Source organism: Oncorhynchus keta, chromosome 10 (genome assembly GCF_023373465.1).
Source record: "Oncorhynchus keta strain PuntledgeMale-10-30-2019 chromosome 10, Oket_V2, whole genome shotgun sequence".
Classification (NCBI taxonomy): Eukaryota; Metazoa; Chordata; class Actinopteri; order Salmoniformes; family Salmonidae; genus Oncorhynchus; species Oncorhynchus keta.
The window spans coordinates 82,370,186-82,391,750 of NC_068430.1; the positions used below are offsets into that span (position 1 = coordinate 82,370,186).

Sequence of the window (21,565 nt, forward strand, 5' to 3'; positions counted from 1 at the left end):
GTCATATTACCCATAAACACATCTACATATAAAACAATAATCCACCCCAGTAGAGTCATATTACCCATAAACACAACAGAAATGGTTCCGATGATTTTTCATGCCATTTAATATTTCACGTCGTGAATTGTACAATCATTTCATACTCAGCGTGTATTTGGTGAAGGTTGACTGTGTGGTGTAGGTTGACTGTGTGGTGTAGGTTGACTGTGTGGTGTAGGTTGACTGTGTGGTGTAGGTTGACTGTGTGGTGTAGGTTGACTGTGTGGTGTAGGTTGACTGTGTGGTGTAGGTTGACTGTGTGGTGTAGGTTGACTGTGTGGTGTAGGTTGACTGTGTGGTGTAGGTTGACTGTGTGGTGTAGGTTGACTGTGTGGTGTAGGTTGACTGTGTGGTGTAGGTTGACTGTGTGGTGTAGGTTGACTGTGTGGTGTAGGTTGACTGTGTGGTGTAGGTTGACTGTGTGGTGTAGGTTGACTGTGTGGTGTAGGTTGACTGTGTGGTGTAGGTTGACTGTGTGGTGAAGGTTGACTGTGTGGTGAAGGTTGACTGTATGGTGTAGGTTGACTGTGTGGTGTAGGTTGACTGTGTGGTGAAGGTTGACTGTGTGGTGTAGGTTGACTGTGTGGTGTAGGTTGACTGTGTGGTGTAGGTTGACTGTGTGGTGTAGGTTGACTGTGTGGTGAAGGTTGACTGTGTGGTGTAGGTTGACTGTGTGGTGTAGGTTGACTGTGTGGTGTAGGTTGACTGTGTGGTGTAGGTTGACTGTGTGGTGTAGGTTGACTGTGTGGTGTAGGTTGACTGTGTGGTGTAGGTTGACTGTGTGGTGTAGGTTGACTGTGTGGTGTAGGTTGACTGTGTGGTGTAGGTTGACTGTGTGGTGTAGGTTGACTGTGTGGTGAAGGTTGACTGTGTGGTGAAGGTTGACTGACTGTGGTGTAGGTTGACTGTGTGGTGTAGGTTGACTGTGTGGTGTAGGTTGACTGTGTGGTGACTGTGTGGTTGACTGTGTGGTGAAGGTTGACTGTGTGGTGAAGGTTGACTGTGTGGTGTAGGTTGACTGTGTGGTGTAGGTTGACTGTGTGGTGAAGGTTGACTGTGTGGTGAAGGTTGACTGTGTGGTGAAGGTTGACTGTGTGGTGTAGGTTGACTGTGTGGTGAAGGTTGACTGTGTGGTGTAGGTTGACTGTGTGGTGAAGGTTGACTGTGTGGTGTAGGTTGACTGTGTGGTGTAGGTGTGTGGTGTAGGTTGACTGTGTGGTGTAGGTTGACTGTGTGGTGTAGGTTGACTGTGTGGTGTAGGTTGACTGTGTGGTGTAGGTTGACTGTGTGGTGTAGGTTGACTGTGTGGTGTAGGTTGACTGTGTGGTGTAGGTTGACTGTGTGGTGTAGGTTGACTGTGTGGTGAAGGTTGACTGTGTGGTGTAGGTTGACTGTGTGGTGTAGGTTGACTGTGTGGTGAAGGTTGACTGTGTGGTGTAGGTTGACTGTGTGGTGTAGGTTGACTGTGTGGTGAAGGTTGACTGTGTGGTGTAGGTTGACTGTGTGGTGTAGGTTGACTGTGTGGTGTAGGTTGACTGTGTGGTGTAGGTTGACTGTGTGGTGTAGGTTGACTGTGTGGTGTAGGTTGACTGTGTGGTGTAGGTTGACTGTGTGGTGTAGGTTGACTGTGTGGTGTAGGTTGACTGTGTGGTGTAGGTTGACTGTGTGGTGTAGGTTGACTGTGTGGTGAAGGTTGACTGTGTGGTGTAGGTTGACTGTGTGGTGTAGGTTGACTGTGTGGTGTAGGTTGACTGTGTGGTGTAGGTTGACTGTGTGGTGTAGGTTGACTGTGTGGTGAAGGTTGACTGTGTGGTGAAGGTTGACTGTGTGGTGAAGGTTGACTGTGTGGTGTAGGTTGACTGTGTGGTGAAGGTTGACTGTGTGGTGTAGGTTGACTTTGTGGTGTAGGTTGACTGTGTGGTGTAGGTTGACTGTGTGGTGTAGGTTGACTGTGTGGTGTAGGTTGACTGTGTGGTGAAGGTTGACTGTGTGGTGTAGGTTGACTGTGCATTGGGAAAGTATTCAGACCTCTTCCTTTTTGTCACGTTCCAGCCTCATTCTAAAATGGATTAAATGTTTGTCCTCAATCTACCCCCAATACCCCATAACTCAATCTACCCCCAATACCCCATAACTCAATCTACCTCCAATACCCCATAACTCAATCTACCCCCAATACCCCATAACTCAATCTACCCCCAATACCCCATAACTCAATCTACCCCCAATACCCCATAACTCAATCTACCCCCAATACCCCATAACTCAATCTACCCCAAATACCCCATAACTCAATCTACCCCAAATACCCCCATAACTCAATCTACCCCCAATACCCCATAATGACAAAGCAAAAACAGGTTTTAGAAAATTTTGCAAATGTATTAAAAATTAAAAAACAGAAATACCTTATTAACATAAGTATTCAAACCCTTTGCGATGAGACTCAACATTGAGTTCAGGTGCATCCTGTTTGCATTGATCATCCTTGAGATCTTTCTACAACTTGATTGAGAGTCCACCTGTGGTAAATTCAATTGATGGGACCTGATTGGGAAAGGCACACACCTGTCTATATAAGGTCCCACAGTTGACAGTGCATGTCAGAGCAAAAACCATGCCATGAGGTCAAAGGAATTGTCTGTAGAGCTCCGAGACAGGATTGTGTCAGGGCACAGATCTGGGGAAGGGTACCAAAACATTTCAGCAGCATTGATGGTCCCCAAGAACACAGTGGCCTCCATCATTCTGAAATGGAAGAAGTTTGGAACCACCAAGAGTCTTCCTAGAGCTCTGACAGAGCTTGAGAGGATCTCCAGAGAAGAATGGGAGAAACTCCCCAAATACAGGTGTGCCAGGCTTGTAGCGTCATACCCAAGAAGACTCAAGGCTGTAATCTCTGCCCAAGGTGCTTCAACAAAGTACTGAGTAAAGGGTCTGAATACTTACGTAAATGTGATGTTTCCATTTTATATTTTGTATTTTTTTGCTACAATAATTGTCATTATGGGGTATTGTATGTATAAAAACTATTTAATCCATTTTAAGAATAAGGCTGTAACGTAACAAAATCTGGGAAAAGGTCAAGGGGTCTGAATACTTTCAGAATGCACTGCACCTTGACGTGATGTTTTGACAGCCGTGTAATGCTCTCGAACAGTGTGAGTTTTACCAATATATATATATATATAAAATTGACATTCTAATCGTTGACAAACGTTATCTTGTCCGGCGGGGAGAGATTTGCGCGGTTATCAACAAGTCACACCAGTGTAAGACCCTACACCAGACACAGACCAGGTTATCAACAAGTCACACCAGACACAGACCAGGTTATCAACAAGTCACACCAGTGTGCCTACACCAGACAAGACCTATCACCAGACACAGACCAGGTTATCAGTCACAAGTCACACCAGTGTAAGCCTACACCAGACACAGACCAGGTTATCAACAAGTCACACCAGTGTAAGCCTACACCAGACACAGACAAGTCACTACACCAGACACAGACCAGTGTAAGCCTACACCAGACACAGACCAGGTTATCAACAAGTCACACCAGTGTAAGCCTACACCAGACACAGACCAGGTTATCAACAAGTCACACCAGTGTAAGCCTACACCAGACACAGACCAGGTTATCAACAAGTCACACCAGTGTAAGCCTACACCAGACACAGACCAGGTTATCACCAGACACAGACCAGGTTATCAACAAGTCACACCAGTGTAAGCCTACACCAGACACAGACCAGGTTATCAACAAGTCACACCAGTGTAAGCCTACACCAGACACAGACCAGGTTATCAACAAGTCACACCAGTGTAAGCCTACACCAGACACAGACCAGGTTATCAACAAGTCACACCAGTGTAAGCCTACACCAGACACAGACCAGGTTATCAACAAGTCACACCAGTGTAAGCCTACACCAGACACAGACCAGGTTATCAACAAGTCACACCAGTGTAAGCCTACACCAGACACAGACCAGGTTATCACCAAGTCACACCAGTGTCACACCAGACACAGACCAGGTTATCACCAGACACAGACCAGGTTATCAACAAGTCACACCAGTGTAAGCCTACACCAGACACAGACCAGGTTATCAACAGTCACACCAGTTGAATCACCAGACACAGACCAGGTTATCAACAAGTCACACCAGTGTAAGCCTATCACAGACCAGACACAGACCAGGTTATCAACAAGTCACACCAGTGTAAGCCTACACCAGACACAGACCAGGTTATCAACAAGTCACACCAGTGTAAGCCTAACCAGACACAGACCAGGTTATCAACAAGTCACAGACCAGTGTAAGCCTATCACCAGACACAGACCAGGTTATCAACAAGTCACACCATTGTAAGCCTACACCAGACACAGACCAGGTTATCAACAAGTCACACCAGTGTAAGCCTACACCAGACACAGACCAGGTTATCAACAAGTCACACCAGTGTAAGCCTACACCAGACACAGACCAGGTTATCACCAGACACAGACCAGGTTATCAACCAGACACAGACCAGTGTTACAACCAGACACAGACCAGGTTATCACCAGACACAGACCAGGTTATCACATCACAGACCAGGTAAGCCTCACCAGACACAGACCAGGTTATCACCAGACACAGACCAGGTTATCACCAGACACAGACCAGGTTATCACCAGACACAGACCAGGTTATCAACATGTCACACCAGTGTAAGCCTACACCAGACACAGACCAGGTTATCAACAAGTCACACCAGTGTCAGCCTACACCAGACACAGACCAGGTTATCAACCAGTCACCAGACACAGACCAGGTTATCAACAAGTCACACCAGTGTAAGCCTACACCAGACACAGACCAGGTTATCACCATGTCACACCAGTGTAAGCCTACACCAGACACAGACCAGGTTATCAACAAGTCACACCAGTGTAAGCCTACACCAGACACAGACCAGGTTATCACCATGTCACACCAGTGTAAGCCTACACCAGACACAGACCAGGTTATCAACAAGTCACACCAGTGTAAGCCTACACCAGACACAGACCTTGAATAAAAGGAGTTCCAAAATCCCAGATGGAAAAATGAATTGTCAAAAAAACAATTGGAACCATTTCTGGGTTTTATGACTCATACTGTCGTACTCAATACTTGATAACTTTGTGCTTCAAATGTTTTCTTTGTGTATCTTTGTATTTTACACACTCTTGAAAGATCAGCCTTTCATGCATGGGCTGAGAGAGATCCTAACTAACAAGTTTTACCTGCCGACCTCCCGGCCCCTCCAGAGACCAACATGCCCCCTCCCAGGTCAGCCCCTCCAGAGACCATGACCCCTCCCAGGCCGGCTCCCTCCAGCAGATGCTTATACTGCTGGATCTCCATCTCTAGACGACTCTTGATGTTCAGACTGGTACACCAGACAGGATCTGGGGAGCGAGTGAGAGAGGGGAGGTAGAGAGCAGACACAGAGGGGAGGAGAGAGAGAAAGAGAAAGACAGAGGGGGAGAGGAGGTAGAGAGGGTGGTAGAGAGAGAGGGGGAGAGAGGGTTGTAAAAGAGAGGGGGTAGAGCGAGAGGAGGGAGAGAGGGTGGTAGAGAGAGAGGGGGAGAGAGGGTTGTAAAGAGAGAGGGGTGGAGCGAGAGGAGGGAGAGAGGGTGGTAGAGAGAGGGGAGTGAAGAGGGTGGTAGAGAGAGGGGAGGGAAGAGGGTGGTAGAGAGAGAGGGGAGGGAGAGAGGGTGGTAGAGTGAGAGGGGGGAGAGAGGGTGGTAAAGAGAGAGGGGGTAGAGCGAGAGGAGGGAGAGAGGGTGGTAGAGAGAGAGGGGGTAGAGCGAGAGGAGGGAGAGAGGGTGGTAGAGAGAGAGGGGAGGGAGAGAGGGTGGTAGAGAGAGAGGAGGGAGAGAGGGTGGTAAGAGAGGGGGAGAGAGGGAGCGAAGTGGAGAGGTAATTTATGATTGAACCGGCATTCGCAGCGCTTACCATGAATGCGATATCCGTGCTGGAGAAATTACATATAGTGAGCTCCTCTGTAACGCTCCTCTGTACCGCTCCTCTGTAACGCTGCTCTGTAACGCTCCTCTGTAAGCTCCTCTGTAACGCTGCTCTGTAACGCTCCTCTGTAACGCTGCTCTGTAACGCTCCTCTGTAACGCCCTCTGTACCGCTCCTCTGTAACGCTCCTCTGTAACGCTCCTCTGTAACGCTCCTCTGTAACGCTCCTCTGTAACACTCCTCTGTAACGCTGCTCTGTAACGCTCCTCTGTAACGCTGCTCTGTAACGCTCCTCTGTAACGCTCCTCTGTAACGCTGCTCTGTAACGCTCCTCTGTAACGCTCCTCTGTAACGCTCCTCTGTAACGCTGCTCTGTAACGCTCCTCTGTAACGCTCCTCTGTAACGCTCCTCTGTAACGCTCCTCTGTACCGCTCCTCTGTAACGCTGCTCTGTAACGCTCCTCTGTAACGCTCCTCTGTAACGCTCCTCTGTAACACTCCTCTGTAACGCTCCTCTGTAACGCTCCTCTGTAACGCTCCTCTGTAACGCTCCTCTGTAACGCTCCTCTGTAACGCTCCTCTGTAACGCTGCTCTGTAACGCTCCTCTGTAACGCTCCTCTGTAACGCTCCTCTGTAACGCTCCTCTGTAACGCTGCTCTGTAACGCTGCTCTGTAACGCTGCTCTGTAACGCTCCTCTGTAACGCTCCTCTGTAACGCTGCTCTGTAACGCTCCTCTGTAACGCTCCTCTGTAACGCTGCTCTGTAACGCTCCTCTGTAACGCTCCTCTGTAACGCTCCTCTGTAACGCTGCTCTGTACCGCTCCTCTGTACCGCTCCTCTGTAACACTCCTCTGTAACGCTGCTCTGTAACGCTCCTCTGTAACGCTGTAACGCTGCTCTGTAACGCTGCTCTGTAACGCTCCTCTGTAACGCTGCTCTGTAACGCTGCTCTGTAACGCTCCTCTGTAACGCTGCTCTGTAACGCTGCTCTGTAACACTCCTCTGTAACGCTGCTCTGTAACGCTCCTCTGTAACGCTGCTCTGTAACGCTGCTCTGTAACGCTGCTCTGTAACGCTCCTCTGTAACGCTCCTCTGTAACGCTCCTCTGTAACGCTCCTCTGTAACGCTCCTCTGTAACGCTGCTCTGTAACGCTGCTCTGTAACGCTGCTCTGTAACGCTGCTCTGTAACGCTCCTCTGTAACGCTCCTCTGTAACGCTGCTCTGTAACGCTCCTCTGTAACGCTGTAACGCTCCTCTGTAACGCTCCTCTGTAACGCTGCTCTGTAACGCTCCTCTGTAACGCTGCTCTGTAACGCTCCTCTGTAACGCTCCTCTGTAACGCTGCTCTGTAACGCTCCTCTGTAACGCTCCTCTGTAACGCTCCTCTGTAACGCTCCTCTGTAACGCTGCTCTGTAACGCTCCTCTGTAACGCTCCTCTGTAACGCTCCTCTGTAACGCTCCTCTGTAACGCTCCTCTGTAACGCTCCTCTGTAACGCTCCTCTGTAACGCTCCTCTGTAACGCTGTAACGCTGCTCTGTAACACTCCTCTGTAACGCTCCTCTGTAACGCTGTAACGCTCCTCTGTAACGCTCCTCTGTAACGCTCCTCTGTAACGCTCCTCTGTAACTGTAACGCTCCTCTGTAACGCTCCTCTGTAACGCTCCTCTGTAACGCTGCTCTGTAACGCTCCTCTGTAACGCTCCTCTGTAACGCTCCTCTGTAACGCTGCTCTGTAACGCTCCTCTGTAACGCTCCTCTGTAACGCTCCTCTGTAACGCTCCTCTGTAACGCTCCTCTGTAACGCTCCTCTGTAACACTCCTCTGTAACGCTGCTCTGTAACACTCCTCTGTAACGCTCCTCTGTAACGCTCCTCTGTAACGCTGTAACGCTCCTCTGTAACGCTCTCTGTAACGCTGTAACGCTGCTCTGTAACGCTCCTCTGTAACGCTCCTCTGTAACGCTGTAACGCTCCTCTGTAACGCTCCTCTGTAACGCTCCTCTGTAACACTCCTCTGTACGCTCCTCTGTAACGCTGCTCTGTAACGCTCCTCTGTAACGCTCCTCTGTAACGCTGTAACGCTGCTCTGTAACGCTGCTCTGTAACGCTGCTCTGTAACGCTCCTCTGTAACGCTCCTCTGTAACGCTGCTCTGTAACGCTGCTCTGTAACGCTGCTCTGTAACGCTCCTCTGTAACGCTCTGTAACGCTGCTCTGTAACGCTGCTCTGTAACGCTGCTCTGTAACGCTGCTCTGTAACGCTGCTCTGTGACGCTCCTCTGTAACGCTGCTCTGTGACGCTCCTCTGTAACGCTGCTCTGTAACGCTCCTCTGTAACGCTCCTCTGTAACGCCTCTGTAACGCTCCTCTGTAACGCTGCTCTGTAACGCTCCTCTGTAACGCTCCTCTGTAACACTCCTCTGTAACACTGCTCTGTAACGCTGTAATGCTCCTCTGTAACGCTGCTCTGTAACGCTCCTCTGTAACGCTCCTCTGTAACGCTCCTCTGTAACGCTCCTCTGTAACGCTCTGTAACGCTGCTCTGTAACGCTCCTCTGTAACGCTCCTCTGTAACGCTGCTCTGTAACGCTCCTCTGTACCGCTCCTCTGTAACGCTGTAACACTCCTCTGTAACGCTGCTCTGTACCGCTGCTCTGTAACGCTCCTCTGTAACGCTGCTCTGTAACGCTCCTCTGTAACGCTCCTCTGTAACGCTGCTCTGTAACGCTCCTCTGTAACGCTGCTCTGTAACGCTCCTCTGTAACGCTGCTCTGTAACGCTCCTCTGTAACGCTGCTCTGTAACGCTCCTCTGTAACGCTGCTCTGTAACGCTCCTCTGTAACGCTCCTCTGTAACGCTCCTCTGTAACGCTGCTCTGTAACGCTGCTCTGTAACGCTCCTCTGTAACGCTGCTCTGTAACGCTCCTCTGTAACGCTCCTCTGTAATGCTGCTCTGTAACGCTCCTCTGTAACGCTCCTCTGTAACGCTCCTCTGTAACGCTGCTCTGTAACGCTCCTCTGTAACGCTCCTCTGTAACGCTGCTCTGTAACGCTCCTCTGTAACACTCCTCTGTACGCTGCTCTGTAACGCTCCTCTGTAACGCTCCTCTGTAACGCTGCTCTGTAACGCTGTAACGCTCCTCTGTAACGCTCCTCTGTAACGCTGCTCTGTAACACTCCTCTGTAACGCTCCTCTGTAATGCTCCTCTGTAACGCTGCTCTGTAACGCTGCTCTGTAACGCTGTAATGCTCCTCTGTAACGCTCCTCTGTAACGCTGCTCTGTAACGCTCCTCTGTAACGCTGCTCTGTGACGCTCCTCCTGTAACGCTGCTCTGTAACGCTGCTCTGTAACGCTGCTCTGTAACGCTGTAACACTCCTCTGTAACACTCCTCTGTAACACTCCTCTGTAACACTGCTCTGTACCGCTCCTCTGTAACGCTGCTCTGTAACACTGCTCTGTAACACTGCTCTGTAACGCTCCTCTGTAACGCTGCTCTGTAACGCTCCTCTGTAACGCTCCTCTGTAACGCTCCTCTGTAACGCTGCTCTGTAACGCTGCTCTGTAACGCTCCTCTGTAACGCTGCTCTGTAACGCTCCTCTGTAACGCTGTAACACTCCTCTGTAACGCTGCTCTGTAACGCTGCTCTGTAACGCTCCTCTGTAACGCTCCTCTGTAACGCTCCTCTGTAACGCTCCTCTGTAACGCTGCTCTGTAACGCTCCTCTGTAACGCTGCTCTGTAACGCTCCTCTGTAACGCTGCTCTGTAACGCTGCTCTGTAACGCTGCTCTGTACCGCCCCTCTGTAACACTGCTCTGTAACGCTCCTCTGTAACGCTGCTCTGTAACGCTCCTCTGTAACGCTGCTCTGTAACGCTCCTCTGTAACACTGCTCTGTAACGCTCCTCTGTAACGCTGCTCTGTAACGCTCCTCTGTAACGCTGCTCTGTAACACTCCTCTGTAACACTGCTCTGTAACTGTAATGCTCCTCTGTAACGCTGCTCTGTAACGCTCCTCTGTAACGCTCCTCTGTAACGCTGCTCTGTAACGCTCCTCTGTAACGCTCCTCTGTAACGCTGCTCTGTAACGCTGCTCTGTAACGCTCCTCTGTAACGCTCCTCTGTAACGCTGCTCTGTAACGCTCCTCTGTAACGCTCCTCTGTAACGCTGCTCTGTAACGCTCCTCTGTAACGCTCCTCTGTAACGCTGCTCTGTAACGCTGTAACGCTCCTCTGTAACGCTCCTCTGTAACGCTGCTCTGTAACACTCCTCTGTAACGCTCCTCTGTAATGCTCCTCTGTAACGCTGCTCTGTAACGCTGCTCTGTAACGCTGCTCCTCTGTAACGCTCCTCTGTAACGCTGCTCTGTAACGCTCCTCTGTAACGCTCCTCTGTAACGCTGCTCTGTAACGCTGCTCTGTAACGCTGCTCTGTAACGCTGCTCTGTAACGCTCCTCTGTAACGCTCCTCTGTAACGCTCCTCTGTAACGCTGCTCTGTAACGCTCCTCTGTAACGCTGCTCTGTAACGCTCCTCTGTAACGCTGCTCTGTAACGCTGCTCTGTAACGCTGCTCTGTAACGCTGCTCTGTAACGCTCCTCTGTAACGCTCCTCTGTAACGCTGCTCTGTAACGCTCCTCTGTAACGCTCCTCTGTAACGCTGCTCTGTAACGCTGCTCTGTAACGCTGCTCTGTAACGCTGCTCTGTAACGCTGCTCTGTAACGCTCCTCTGTAACGCTGCTCTGTAACGCTGCTCTGTAACGCTGCTCTGTAACGCTGCTCTGTAACGCTCCTCTGTAACGCTGCTCTGTAACGCTGCTCTGTAACACTCCTCTGTAACGCTCCTCTGTAACACTCCTCTGTAACACTCCTTTGTGCCGCTGCTCCGTAACGCACCTTGGATTGAATCCCTAATCAGTGTTTGTGAGTGATTCAGTATGGAGGTATGGTGACTGTACCTGGTAGTCCTGGCTCTGCTCAGTGGTGCTGGCCCTTATGGAGGTCAGTTCTCCCTCCAGGCCCATCACCTTGCCACTATACCCAGACAGACGTTGCTGGAACTGGGACTGAACCTCCAACAGCCTGGCCTCTAGGTTCGCCATCTGGAGGAGGGCCGGGTGGGGGACAAACACAGAGAGAGAGACACAAAGGGAACACACACACAGGTGCACACACACACACGGAAGACACACACACATTTAGGATGATAGGGATTGGAACTGGGGACATTTGGGGAGTATAGTGAGTGAGCGGGCATGGTAGGGTTTGTACAGTGTGTGTGTGTGTGTGTGTGTGTGTGTGTGTGTGTGTGTGTGTGTGTGTGTGTGTGTGTGTGTGTGTGTGTGTGTGTGTGTGTGTGTGTGTGTGTGTGTGTGTGTGTGTGTGTGTGACCCACCCCCATACGTAGTCCCTGGTATTCCATCTGTAGGGTTTCTATAGTGTGTGTGTGTGTGTGTGTGGCCCACCCCCATACGTAGTCCCTGGTATTCCATCTGTAGGGTTTCTATAGTGTGTGTGGCCCACCCCCATCCCTGGTATTCCATCTGTAGGGTGTGTGGGTGTGTGTGTGTGGCCCACCCCCATACGTAGTCCCTGGTATTCCATCTGTAGGGTCTGGTAGCGGTTCCGTAACTCTGTCATCTCCGACGTGGTCGTCGTTGTCGTCTCCATCACCACCGCCGACTCTGCCTGCTTCATCTCCACCTGACACACACAGAGAGAGACACACGTCACACACACACACACACACACACACACACACACACACACACACACACACACACACACAGAGAGAGACACACGTCACACACACACACACACAGAGAGAGACACGTCACACACACACACACACAGAGACACACGTCACACACACACACACAGAGACACACGTCACACACACACACACACACACACACACACACACACACACACACACACACACACACACACACACACACACAGAGACACACGTCACACACACACACGTCACACACACACACACAGAGACACACGTCACACACACACACAGAGACACACGTCACACACACACACTCAGCACCTCTGATACATGTTTTAATGTTGGCCTGTGGTAGTGCCTGCGTTGGCGTGGTAACAGACCTGTTTCATGTACCAGGCCTCGGCCTGTCTGCGGTTTTTCTCCACGGCCGCCTCGTACTCCGACCTGACTTCAGCCAGCATCAGAGACAGGTCCTGGCTCTTAGTAGCCTGGACATCCACGTTCACCTGGCCCGTCATCCCCCCACGCATGGACAACAGCTCCTAGAGAGGTCACAGGTTAGGGGTCAGAGGGTGAGAGAGAAACACCGAGGAAGAGAGAGATAGACAGAGAGAGAAACAGAGAGGGAGAGAGAGATGGACAGAGAGGGAGAGAGAGATAGACATAGAGAGAAACAGAGAGGCAAAGAGATAGACATAGAGAGAAACAGAGGGAGAGAGAGATAGACAGAGAGAAACAGAGAGGGAGAGAGAGATAGACAGAGAGAAACAGAGAGAGAGAGAAACAGAGAGGAGAGAGAGATAGACAGAGAGAAACAGAGGGAGAGAGAGATGGACAGAGAGAGAAACAGAGAGGGAGAGAGATAGACAGAGAGAAACAGAGAGGGAGAGAGAGATGGACAGAGAGAGAAACAGAGAGGGAGAGAGAGATGAACAGAGAGGGAGAGAGAGATGGACAGAGAGAGAAACAGAGAAAGAGAGAGCGAGAGACAGGTGGGCCCTCACCTCTTCATGGCTCTTCGCCATGGAGACCCGTTCGTTCTCGTACCCCTGCAGGTCCTGCATCATGGCTGTGATGTTCATCTCAAACTCCCGCTGCAGGTTCCTCAGACCCCCGATGTCCCCCTCCACACACTGGCGCAAAGACAGCTCATTCTCCCACCTGGCAGAAATACAATGAATAGAGATGACACCATATTAACAGGCCCAGAGAGATGAGTGACAGATCCGTTCGCTCTTTGGGGTTTAGGCTGGGTATCTGTAAAGCCCTTTAGTGACACCTGCTGATGTAAAAAAAAGGGCTTTAACTTTAACTCTACAGGATCGATACATTCAAAATCCTACAATGTGATTTTCTGGATTTTTTTCCCTAATTTTGTCTGTCATAGTTGAAGTGTACCTATGATGAAAATTACAGGCCTTTCTCATCTTTTTAAGTGGGAGAACTTGCACAATTGGTGGCTGACTAAATACTTTTTTGCCCCACTGTATCTGATATGGGCAGAAAGCTTAAATTCTTGTTAATCTAACTGCACTGTCCAATTTACAGTAGCTATTGCAGTGAAATAATACATTGCTATTGTTTGAGGAGAGTGCACAGTTATGAACTTGAAAATGTATTAATAAACCAATTAGGCACATTTGGGCAGGCTTGATACAACATTTTGAACAGATATGCAATGGTTCATTTGATCAGTCTAAAACATTGTGCATACACTACTGCCATCTACTGGCCAAAATCTAAATTGCGCCTGGGCTGGAATAATACATTATGGCCTTTCTCTTGCATTTAAAAGATGATGCTACAAAAAAAATACAAAAAACACATGTTTTTTTCTTTGTATTATCTTATACCAGATCTAACGTGTTTTATTCTACTACATTAATTTAACATTTCCACAAACTTCAAAGTGTTTCCTTTCAAATGTTATCAAGAATATGCATATCCTTGCTTCAGGGCCTGAGTTACAGGCAGTTAGATTTGGGTATTTTAGGCGAAAATTGAAAAAAGGGGCGGATCCTTAGGAGGTTGTTTAAGAAAGGACTGTGATTGATTGATAACTGCAAGATAAGGCCCAATACTACTAGTGCATAGCCTACACGCTACACACAGTGAGCATTTCAACCATAGAAACAGAATCATTGTAGTTTATTATTTCAACACCGGGTCAGGTGAACTCGATAACTGCCATGGTTTTGTTGTAAGAAATGTATGTTTTGTCTGAGAGTGATAGATAATTAAGAAAATCAGTGGGGTTACAACTACAAGCAAAGACCCTGTAGAAGTAGCCTCTGATAACGGTGAGCATTTCATCTCCCGAACCAAAGCTGTTAGCCTGGGCACCTGTCTGTCAGTGCTGTCGTTCCACTCCTTGCCACTCCCTGTTTGGGATGTGACACGGCGTAAAAGGAGTGGAATGTTAGCACAAACAGACTCTGGTACCAAGCTAACAGCCGTGTCTTCTAACTCACGTCCTTGCCACTTCCTGTTTGGGATGTGACACGGCGTAAAAGGAGTGGAATGTTAGCACAAACAGTCTGTTTGTGACAGCCGTGTCTTCTAACCCACGTAAAAGGAGTGGAATGTTCCTGACAACTAATTGTCCAAAACAGACTAGGAGAAGATAGGATTAAGTCATGAATAGTCTGTTTGTGCTAACAGCTGTGTCTTCTAACTCACGTCCATTATTTTCCCTGTTTGGGATGTGACATGGCGTGAGTGGAATGTTAGCACAAACTGGTATCTACTTCATTGAGACTGTGTATACTCTGGTACCAAGCTAACAGCCGTGTCTTCTAACTCACGTCCTTGCCACTCCCTGTTTGGGATGTGACACATAATTGTAGCACAATAGACTACTTCATTGGTCTTATCTACTTTATTGAGACATTGTGTATATATTGTTGAAATTATACAGTAACAACTGGTATCTACTTCATTGAGACATTTTGTCTGTGTATATCCCTGATTGGGATGTGACATGAGCAGTGTATGGAATTATTAGCTAATAAACAGACTCTTACCAATATACAGCCGTTTCTTTACTATACGTCCTTCCATTTATTGAGGATGTGTACACTTATTGACTGTGTGGATATTGTTGATTGATTATATAGGTAACAACTGGTATCTACTTTCATTGAGACATTGTATAGACTTGGTCTGTATAGAAGATGATTAAGTATATAGTGTTGTATTGACTTCTATAGGTATATAACTGATTTATTATTTTCTTATACTGGTAATAACTTGAGAGTGGTGCATAAAGAACCATTCTCCTCCAGGACATAAAGCCTGTTTCACTGTTCAGGATATGTCCACTATGTATCACTGAGACACCTTAATGAAGAAAATAATTCAATCAAGTTTGCATGACAATCTACTCAAAATGTTGCCAAGGACAATAAACTATTCATCCATCCATCCAATCATCCATCCATCCTACTTGACTCTGAAGTCGTCAGCAGTCAGCTTGGCGTTGTCGATCTCCACAGCGATCTGATTGTTCTGTATCAGGAAACCCATGAGCTGCAGACAGAGAAAGGAGTCAGACACTGTGTGTGTGTGTGTGTGTGTGTGTGTGTGTGTGTGTGTGTGTGTGTGTGTGTGTGTGTGTGTGTGTGTGTGTGTGTGTGTGTGTGTGTGTGTGTGTGTGTGTGTGTGTGTGTGTTCCAGTCCCACAAGCCATTTCACAAATGATGATGCTTTCCAAAAATATCATATTTTTTTTAGAAATAATTTCCAAAGACGTTTTTTAGGGCATGTAGTAAGATATTCAAATGATCTACTCAATAACATACCCATAATGCACTCAACAACATACCCCATAATGCACTCAACAACGTACCCCATAATGAGCTCAACAACGTACCCCATGATGCACTCAATAACCATAATGTTCTCAATAACCATAATGCACTCAACAACATACCCCATAATGCACTCAACAACGTACCCCATCATGCACTCAACAACGTAACCCATAATGAGCTCAACAACGTACCCCATAATGAGCTCAACAACGTACCCCATAATGAGCTCAACAACGTACCCCATAATGAGCTCAACAACATACCCCATTATGCGCTCAACAACGTACCCCATAATGAGCTCAACAACGTACCCCATAATGCGCTCAACAACGTACCCCATGATGCACTCAATAACCATAATGTTCTCAATAACCATAATGCACTCAACAACATACCCCATCATGCACTCAACAACGTACCCCATCATGCACTCAACAACGTACCCCATCATGCACTCAACAACGTACCCCATAATGCACTCAACAACGTACCCCATCATGCACTCAACAACGTACCCCATAATGCACTCAACAACGTACCCCATAATGCACTCAACAACGTACCCCATAATGCACTCAACAACGTACCCCATAATGCGCTCAACAACGTACCCCGTAATGCACTCAACAACGTACCCCGTAATGAGCTCAACAACGTACCCCGTAATGCACTCAATAACCATAATGTTCTCAATAACCATAATGCACTCAACGACGTACCCCATAATGCGCTCAACAACGTACCCCGTAATGCACTCAACAACGTACCCCGTAATGAGCTCAACAACGTACCCCGTAATGCACTCAATAACCATAATGTTCTCAATAACCATAATGCACTCAACGACGTACCCCATAATGCACTCAACGACATAGCCCATAATGCACTCAACGACGTAGCCCATAATGCACTCAACGACGTAGCCCATAATGCACTCAACGACGTAGCCCATAATGCACTCAACGACGTAGCCCATAATGCACTCAACGACGTAGCCCATAATGCACTCAACGACGTAGCCCATAATGCACTCAACGACGTAGCCCATAATGCACTCAACGACGTAGCCCATAATGCACTCAACGACGTAGCCCATAATGCACTCAACGACGTAGCCCATAATGCACTCAACGACGTAGCCCATAATGCACTCAACGACGACGCAGCCCATAATGCACTCAACGACGTAGCCCATAATGCACTCAACGACGTAGCCCATAATGCACTCAACGACGTAGCCCATAATGCACTCAACGACGTAGCCCATAATGCACTCAACGACGTAGCCCATAATGCACTCAACGACGTAGCCCATAATGCACTCAACGACGTAGCCCATAATGCACTCAACGACGTAGCCCATAATGCACTCAACGACGTAGCCCATAATGCACTCAACGACGTAGCCCATAATGCACTCAACGACGTAGCCCATAATGCACTCAAATGCCCATAATGCACTCAACGACGTAGCCCATAATGCACTCAACGACGTAGCCCATAATGCACTCAACGACGTAGCCCATAATGCACTCAACGACGTAGCCCATAATGCACTCAACGACGTAGCCCATAATGCACTCAACGACGTAGCCCATAATGCACTCAACGACGTAGCCCATAATGCACTCAACGACGTAGCCCATAATGCACTCAACGACGTAGCCCATAATGCACTCAACGACGTACCCCATAATGCACTCAACGACGTACCCCATAATGCACTCAATAACCATAATGCACTCAATAACATACCCCATAATATACCCAATAACCATAATGTACTCAACAACATACCCCATAATATACCCAATAACCATAATGTACTCAACAACATACCCCATAATGCACTCAATAACCATAATGCACTCAATAACATACCCCATAATGCACTCAACGACCATAATGCACTCAATAACATACCCCATAATGCACTCAACGACCATAATGCACTCAATAACATACCCCATAATGCACTCCACGACCATAATGCACTCAATAACATACCCCATAATATACCCAATAACCATAATGTACTCAACAACATACCCCATAATATACCCAATAACCATAATGCACTCAACAACATACCCCATAATGCACTCAACGACATATATGACTATAGCAAATATAGATAAGGTCATCTACAATACTGGATATTATTTTAGCAAAAACATCCCAAGACATTTAGCAGTAGGCTCCCACTGGGCACGTACTGTATGTCAATTCAATGTCTGTCCCACATTGGTTCAACGTAATTTAATTTAAATGATGTGGGAACAAAGTTGATTGAACCAGTGTGTCTCCCGTGGGATAGTTCTTGTGCGCTTTTACGCACAACTTTTACAATTGTGTGTGTGTGTGTGTGTGTGTGTGTGTGTGTGTGTGTGTGTGTGTGTGTGTGTGTGTGTGTGTGTGTGTGTGTGTGTGTGTGTGTGTGTGTGTGTCACAAGCCATTTCACAAATGATGATGCTTTTCAAAAATATATCATTTTTTGAGAAATAATTTCCAAAGACGTTTTTAGTTGTTTAATTGGCAAGCTCGCTCAGGGAGAGAGACTGAGAGAGAGTTTTAACGCCTACCTGCTCCATGAGTGGTTTGAGTGTTGCGTCGTAGATGGTCAGGTCGTGCGCCTCCACCTTGTTGAAGGTGAAGGTCTTCAGCTTCTCCTCCAGCTGGTGGTTGGTGGCCTCCAGCTGGCGAACCTTCTCCATGTAGGTTGCCAGGCGGTCGTTCAGGTTGTGCATGTGCTGCTTCTCGTTACTGGCGAACCCGAGGGACGTGTCCTCAACACCTCCACCGTACCCGAAACCTCCTCCTCCACCACCTCCACCGCCACCGGACATCCCACTGCCGCCGGTGCTCATCCCACTCCCCAGACCTGCCATGTGGCTGGAGGATGACATCCTGAACACTCCTCCTCCACCGTCTCCAAAGCCCTTCCCGAATCCGAGACTAGCGCCTCCTCCTCCGACCCCAATGCCCATTCTGCTCCCGAAGCTGGAGCGCATTGACGACCCTCCGGCGGAGGACAATGCCATCTTCCGGCTCCCGAACCCTGAGAAAGAGTTGGCGGAGAACCGCTGTTTCCCGGACAGACTCATCGATCAAGACTACAACAATGACTATGGCCTAGCTGAGAGAAAGAGACTGCCTATCTTTCAGTCTTCTGTCCTCTACCGCTACTGCTGCTTGTGCTGCTGCTGCTGAGGTGGCGAGGGTCTGAAGCGGCTGAGAGAGCCTGTGACCGCGGCTACTGTCCCCGAGCGTCAAGTGTTAATATCCTGAGTATTAAGTGATGGATATATATATAGAGCGGCACTGGCTCGCTCTCCACGCCCCGGTAAAGCGCAATTGGCCACTGGTAGCCGAACCCCCCAGCCCCAGGCCAATGTTCCTTGATCTTTTGGGTGGAGCTGAAGGTACAGGGAGGTGAACTGTGTATTAATGTGACTGTCACGTGGCTAAGGGCGTGGTACTGCACACAGGACTCTGTGTAAAAGTAGTGCACTATGCAGTGATGTAAAGTACTTCATTAAGTAAAAATACTTTAAATCACTACTTACAATTGGGTACTTTAACCACCACTGGAAAGTAGTGCAGGGAATAGGGTGCCATTAGGGATGTACATTAGGGTAAAGTAGTGCACTATGTAGGGAATAGGGTGCCATATATGGTGCCATTAGGGTAAAGTAGTGCACTACGTAGGGAATAGGGTGCCATTAGGGATGTACATTAGGGTAAAGTAGTGCACTATGTAGGGAATAGGGTGCCATATATGGTGCCATTAGGGTAAAGTAGTGCACTACGTAGGGAATAGGGTGCCATTAGGGATGTACATTAGGGTAAAGTAGTGCACTATGTAGGGAATAGGGTGCCATATATGGTGCCATTAGGGTAAAGTAGTGCACTACGTAGGGAATAGGGTGCCATTAGGGATGTACATTAGGGTAAAGTAGTGCACTACGTAGGGAATATGGTGCCATTAGGGATGTACATTAGGGTAAAGTAGTGCACTACGTAGGGAATAGGGTGCCATTCGGGAAATAATCACAAGTGTTTTTCTATTACTTTTACATAACGGTCCATTAGTGCAGTTCTCATTAAGCGAAAATTCGGAATTTGTGGCGTGCGTGCGTGCGTGCGTGCGTGCGTGTGTGTGTGTGTGTGTGTGTGTCAGTTTGTGTGTACCATTGGGTGTGCCAGTTTGTGTAGGTGATGATCGTGACAGTTCATGATTGATTGTTGATTTAACACCAACATAATGACAGATGCCTGGCTGAGACAGGTCTACATGGCACAGAAAGTGATTCAATGCAAGCCACACTTGAATTTATGTAACCCAATCAAACCCCCCCAGATTATGGCTTCTCTTTTAGACTGTTTGACGGATTCCAAATTAATAATAATAATAATAAATAAACAGAATAGAGGAGACACCCTTCGGGACAAATCCCTTCTCCGATTCCACCCACAGTGGGGAAAGATCTCTCCTTTCCCGATCCCACGGTTGGCAGCCAGCGCAGCGCATTCACTCTGCCTGCAGCTGTGGGCAAAACAAAGTGGCCCGGTTGCATTTCTTCTCCAAGACCAAAGGGGCTGGGTGTTGTTGTTGTTGTTCATCACAGCGTAAAGTAATCAAATGAAGCATAACGACATTTGCATGAAGCTTTCGAAGGGAAGGACTCGTTTAAATGTAGATATCAAAGATAGGTTTATTTGAAGTGATGTCTGTGTGCGCACTGCACAGCTCCAGGTCTCCCAACCGTGAGCCCTGTGCCTAAACGTTTGATACATTTAAGATTGATTTACGGATTGAATGAGAGAGGAAGAGTGGTGAGGGAGACAACTGGAGGAGAGAGAAAGGAGAGAGAGTGTGTGTGAGATAAAGAGAATTAGTGATACAGATTGTGAGAGAAGAGATGAGGAGATAAAGAGAGAATGATAGTGGGAGAATGGAGAGAGAACAGGAGAGAGAGAGTGTGAGAGAAGAGAGTGAGGAGATAAAGAGAGAATGATAGTGGGAGAATGGAGAGAGAACAGCGAGATAAAGAATGAGATTGACTCTGGAGAGAACAGGAGGGTGTCATGGAGAAGAGAGAGGATGCTCAGGTATTCTGAGAATCTGAGAGAACAGGAGGAGGTAGAGATAAAGAGAGAATGATATTGAGAATGGAGGGAGGGGGAGGTGGTGGGGAGAGAGGAGATAGGGGGAATGACAGTGGGAGAATGGAGAGTGGGAAGAGTGTGTGAGAGAAGAGATTTGAGGAGATAAAGAGAGAATGATAGTGGGAGAATCAGGAAGCTTATGTAAGAATAGATATGAGGATTTAAAGAGAGAAATAGTGGGAGAATGGAGATATAAAAACGATTGACTCTTGGCACAACAGTCAGGGTGTCATGATTGAACCTGTTATGGGATGCTCAAATTCTGCTCATCTGTCGCCCCGGGAGTTCTGGGTACAATTATAGGCCTTATTGTTAAGGAGGGGGAGAGGGGGAGGTGGTGGGGGAGATTAAGAAGGGGGAGGGGGACACAACACCTTGAGTGGGAAAGTGTGTAATAATTTGGAGAATAAAAATGTATATCAAGCTTATGTAACTATGGAGATATAAAACGTATTTAAAGCGTATGTAACTATGGAGATATAAAACGTATTTAAAGCTTATGTAACTATGGAGATATAAAACGTATTTAAAGCTTATGTAACTATGGAGATATAAAACGTATTTAAAGCGTATGTAACTATGGAGATATAAAGCGTATGTAACTATGGAGATATAAAACGTATTTAAAGCTTATGTAACTATGGAGATATAAAACATATTTAAAGCTTATGTAACTATGGAGATATAAAGCGTATGTAACTATGGAGATATAAAACGCATTTACAGCGTATGTAACTATGGAGATATAAAACATATTTAAAGCTTATGTAACTATGGAGATATAAAACGCATTT

General features: G+C 47.7%; 1 protein-coding gene and 2 long non-coding RNA genes across 28 annotated transcripts; 2 read left to right on the forward strand and 1 right to left on the reverse strand.

The window, feature by feature from the left end:
• Nucleotides 1-6: 6 nt before the first annotated feature.
• On the forward strand, nucleotides 7-2,032 carry LOC127932564 (uncharacterized). 8 transcript variants are annotated; one of them, XR_008145963.1, is made up of 5 exons: nucleotides 7-220; nucleotides 563-904; nucleotides 1,249-1,428; nucleotides 1,519-1,878; nucleotides 1,951-2,032. It is a non-coding gene; the product is annotated as an uncharacterized LOC127932564 (long non-coding RNA). The 8 variants fall into 8 exon arrangements; XR_008145960.1 differs by having other exon boundaries at nucleotides 7-526; nucleotides 707-904; nucleotides 1,249-1,878; XR_008145962.1 differs by having other exon boundaries at nucleotides 7-526; nucleotides 725-904; nucleotides 1,249-1,878.
• A 1,543-nt stretch (nucleotides 2,033-3,575) lies between these two features.
• Nucleotides 3,576-5,223, forward strand: LOC127932565 (uncharacterized). Of its 19 annotated transcripts, none has more exons than XR_008145971.1 (5): nucleotides 3,576-4,040; nucleotides 4,084-4,153; nucleotides 4,250-4,297; nucleotides 4,396-4,561; nucleotides 4,867-5,223. It is a non-coding gene; the product is annotated as an uncharacterized LOC127932565 (long non-coding RNA). The 19 variants fall into 19 exon arrangements; XR_008145977.1 differs by having other exon boundaries at nucleotides 4,444-4,561; XR_008145973.1 differs by having other exon boundaries at nucleotides 4,444-4,539; nucleotides 4,741-5,223.
• Nucleotides 5,224-5,291: 68 nt separating this feature from the next.
• On the reverse strand, nucleotides 5,292-18,892 carry wu:fk65c09 (keratin, type I cytoskeletal 13). The gene is made up of 7 exons (XM_052528528.1): nucleotides 18,185-18,892; nucleotides 15,235-15,317; nucleotides 12,794-12,950; nucleotides 12,170-12,331; nucleotides 11,630-11,755; nucleotides 11,006-11,154; nucleotides 5,292-5,466 (listed from the first exon to the last, which is right to left on the reverse strand). The coding sequence occupies exons 1-7, from the start codon at nucleotides 18,704-18,706 to the stop codon at nucleotides 5,307-5,309; spliced, it is 1,359 nt and encodes a 452-aa protein (XP_052384488.1). The 5' UTR covers nucleotides 18,707-18,892; the 3' UTR covers nucleotides 5,292-5,306.
• Between the last annotated feature and the right edge of the window lie 2,673 nt (nucleotides 18,893-21,565).

Bases quoted from the DNA above. Each gene is read 5' to 3' on its own strand.
- wu:fk65c09 (XM_052528528.1), bottom strand. From the start codon at position 18,706: ATGAGTCTGTCCGGGAAACAGCGGTTCTCCGCCAACTCTTTCTCAGGG. The intron at 15,318-18,184 runs GTAGGCGTTAAA...CTCTGTCTGCAG, and splicing joins TCAAACCACTCATGGAGCAG to CTCATGGGTTTCCTGATACA. The intron at 12,951-15,234 runs GTAGGATGGATG...TATTTCTGCCAG, and splicing joins GCTGACGACTTCAGAGTCAA to GTGGGAGAATGAGCTGTCTT.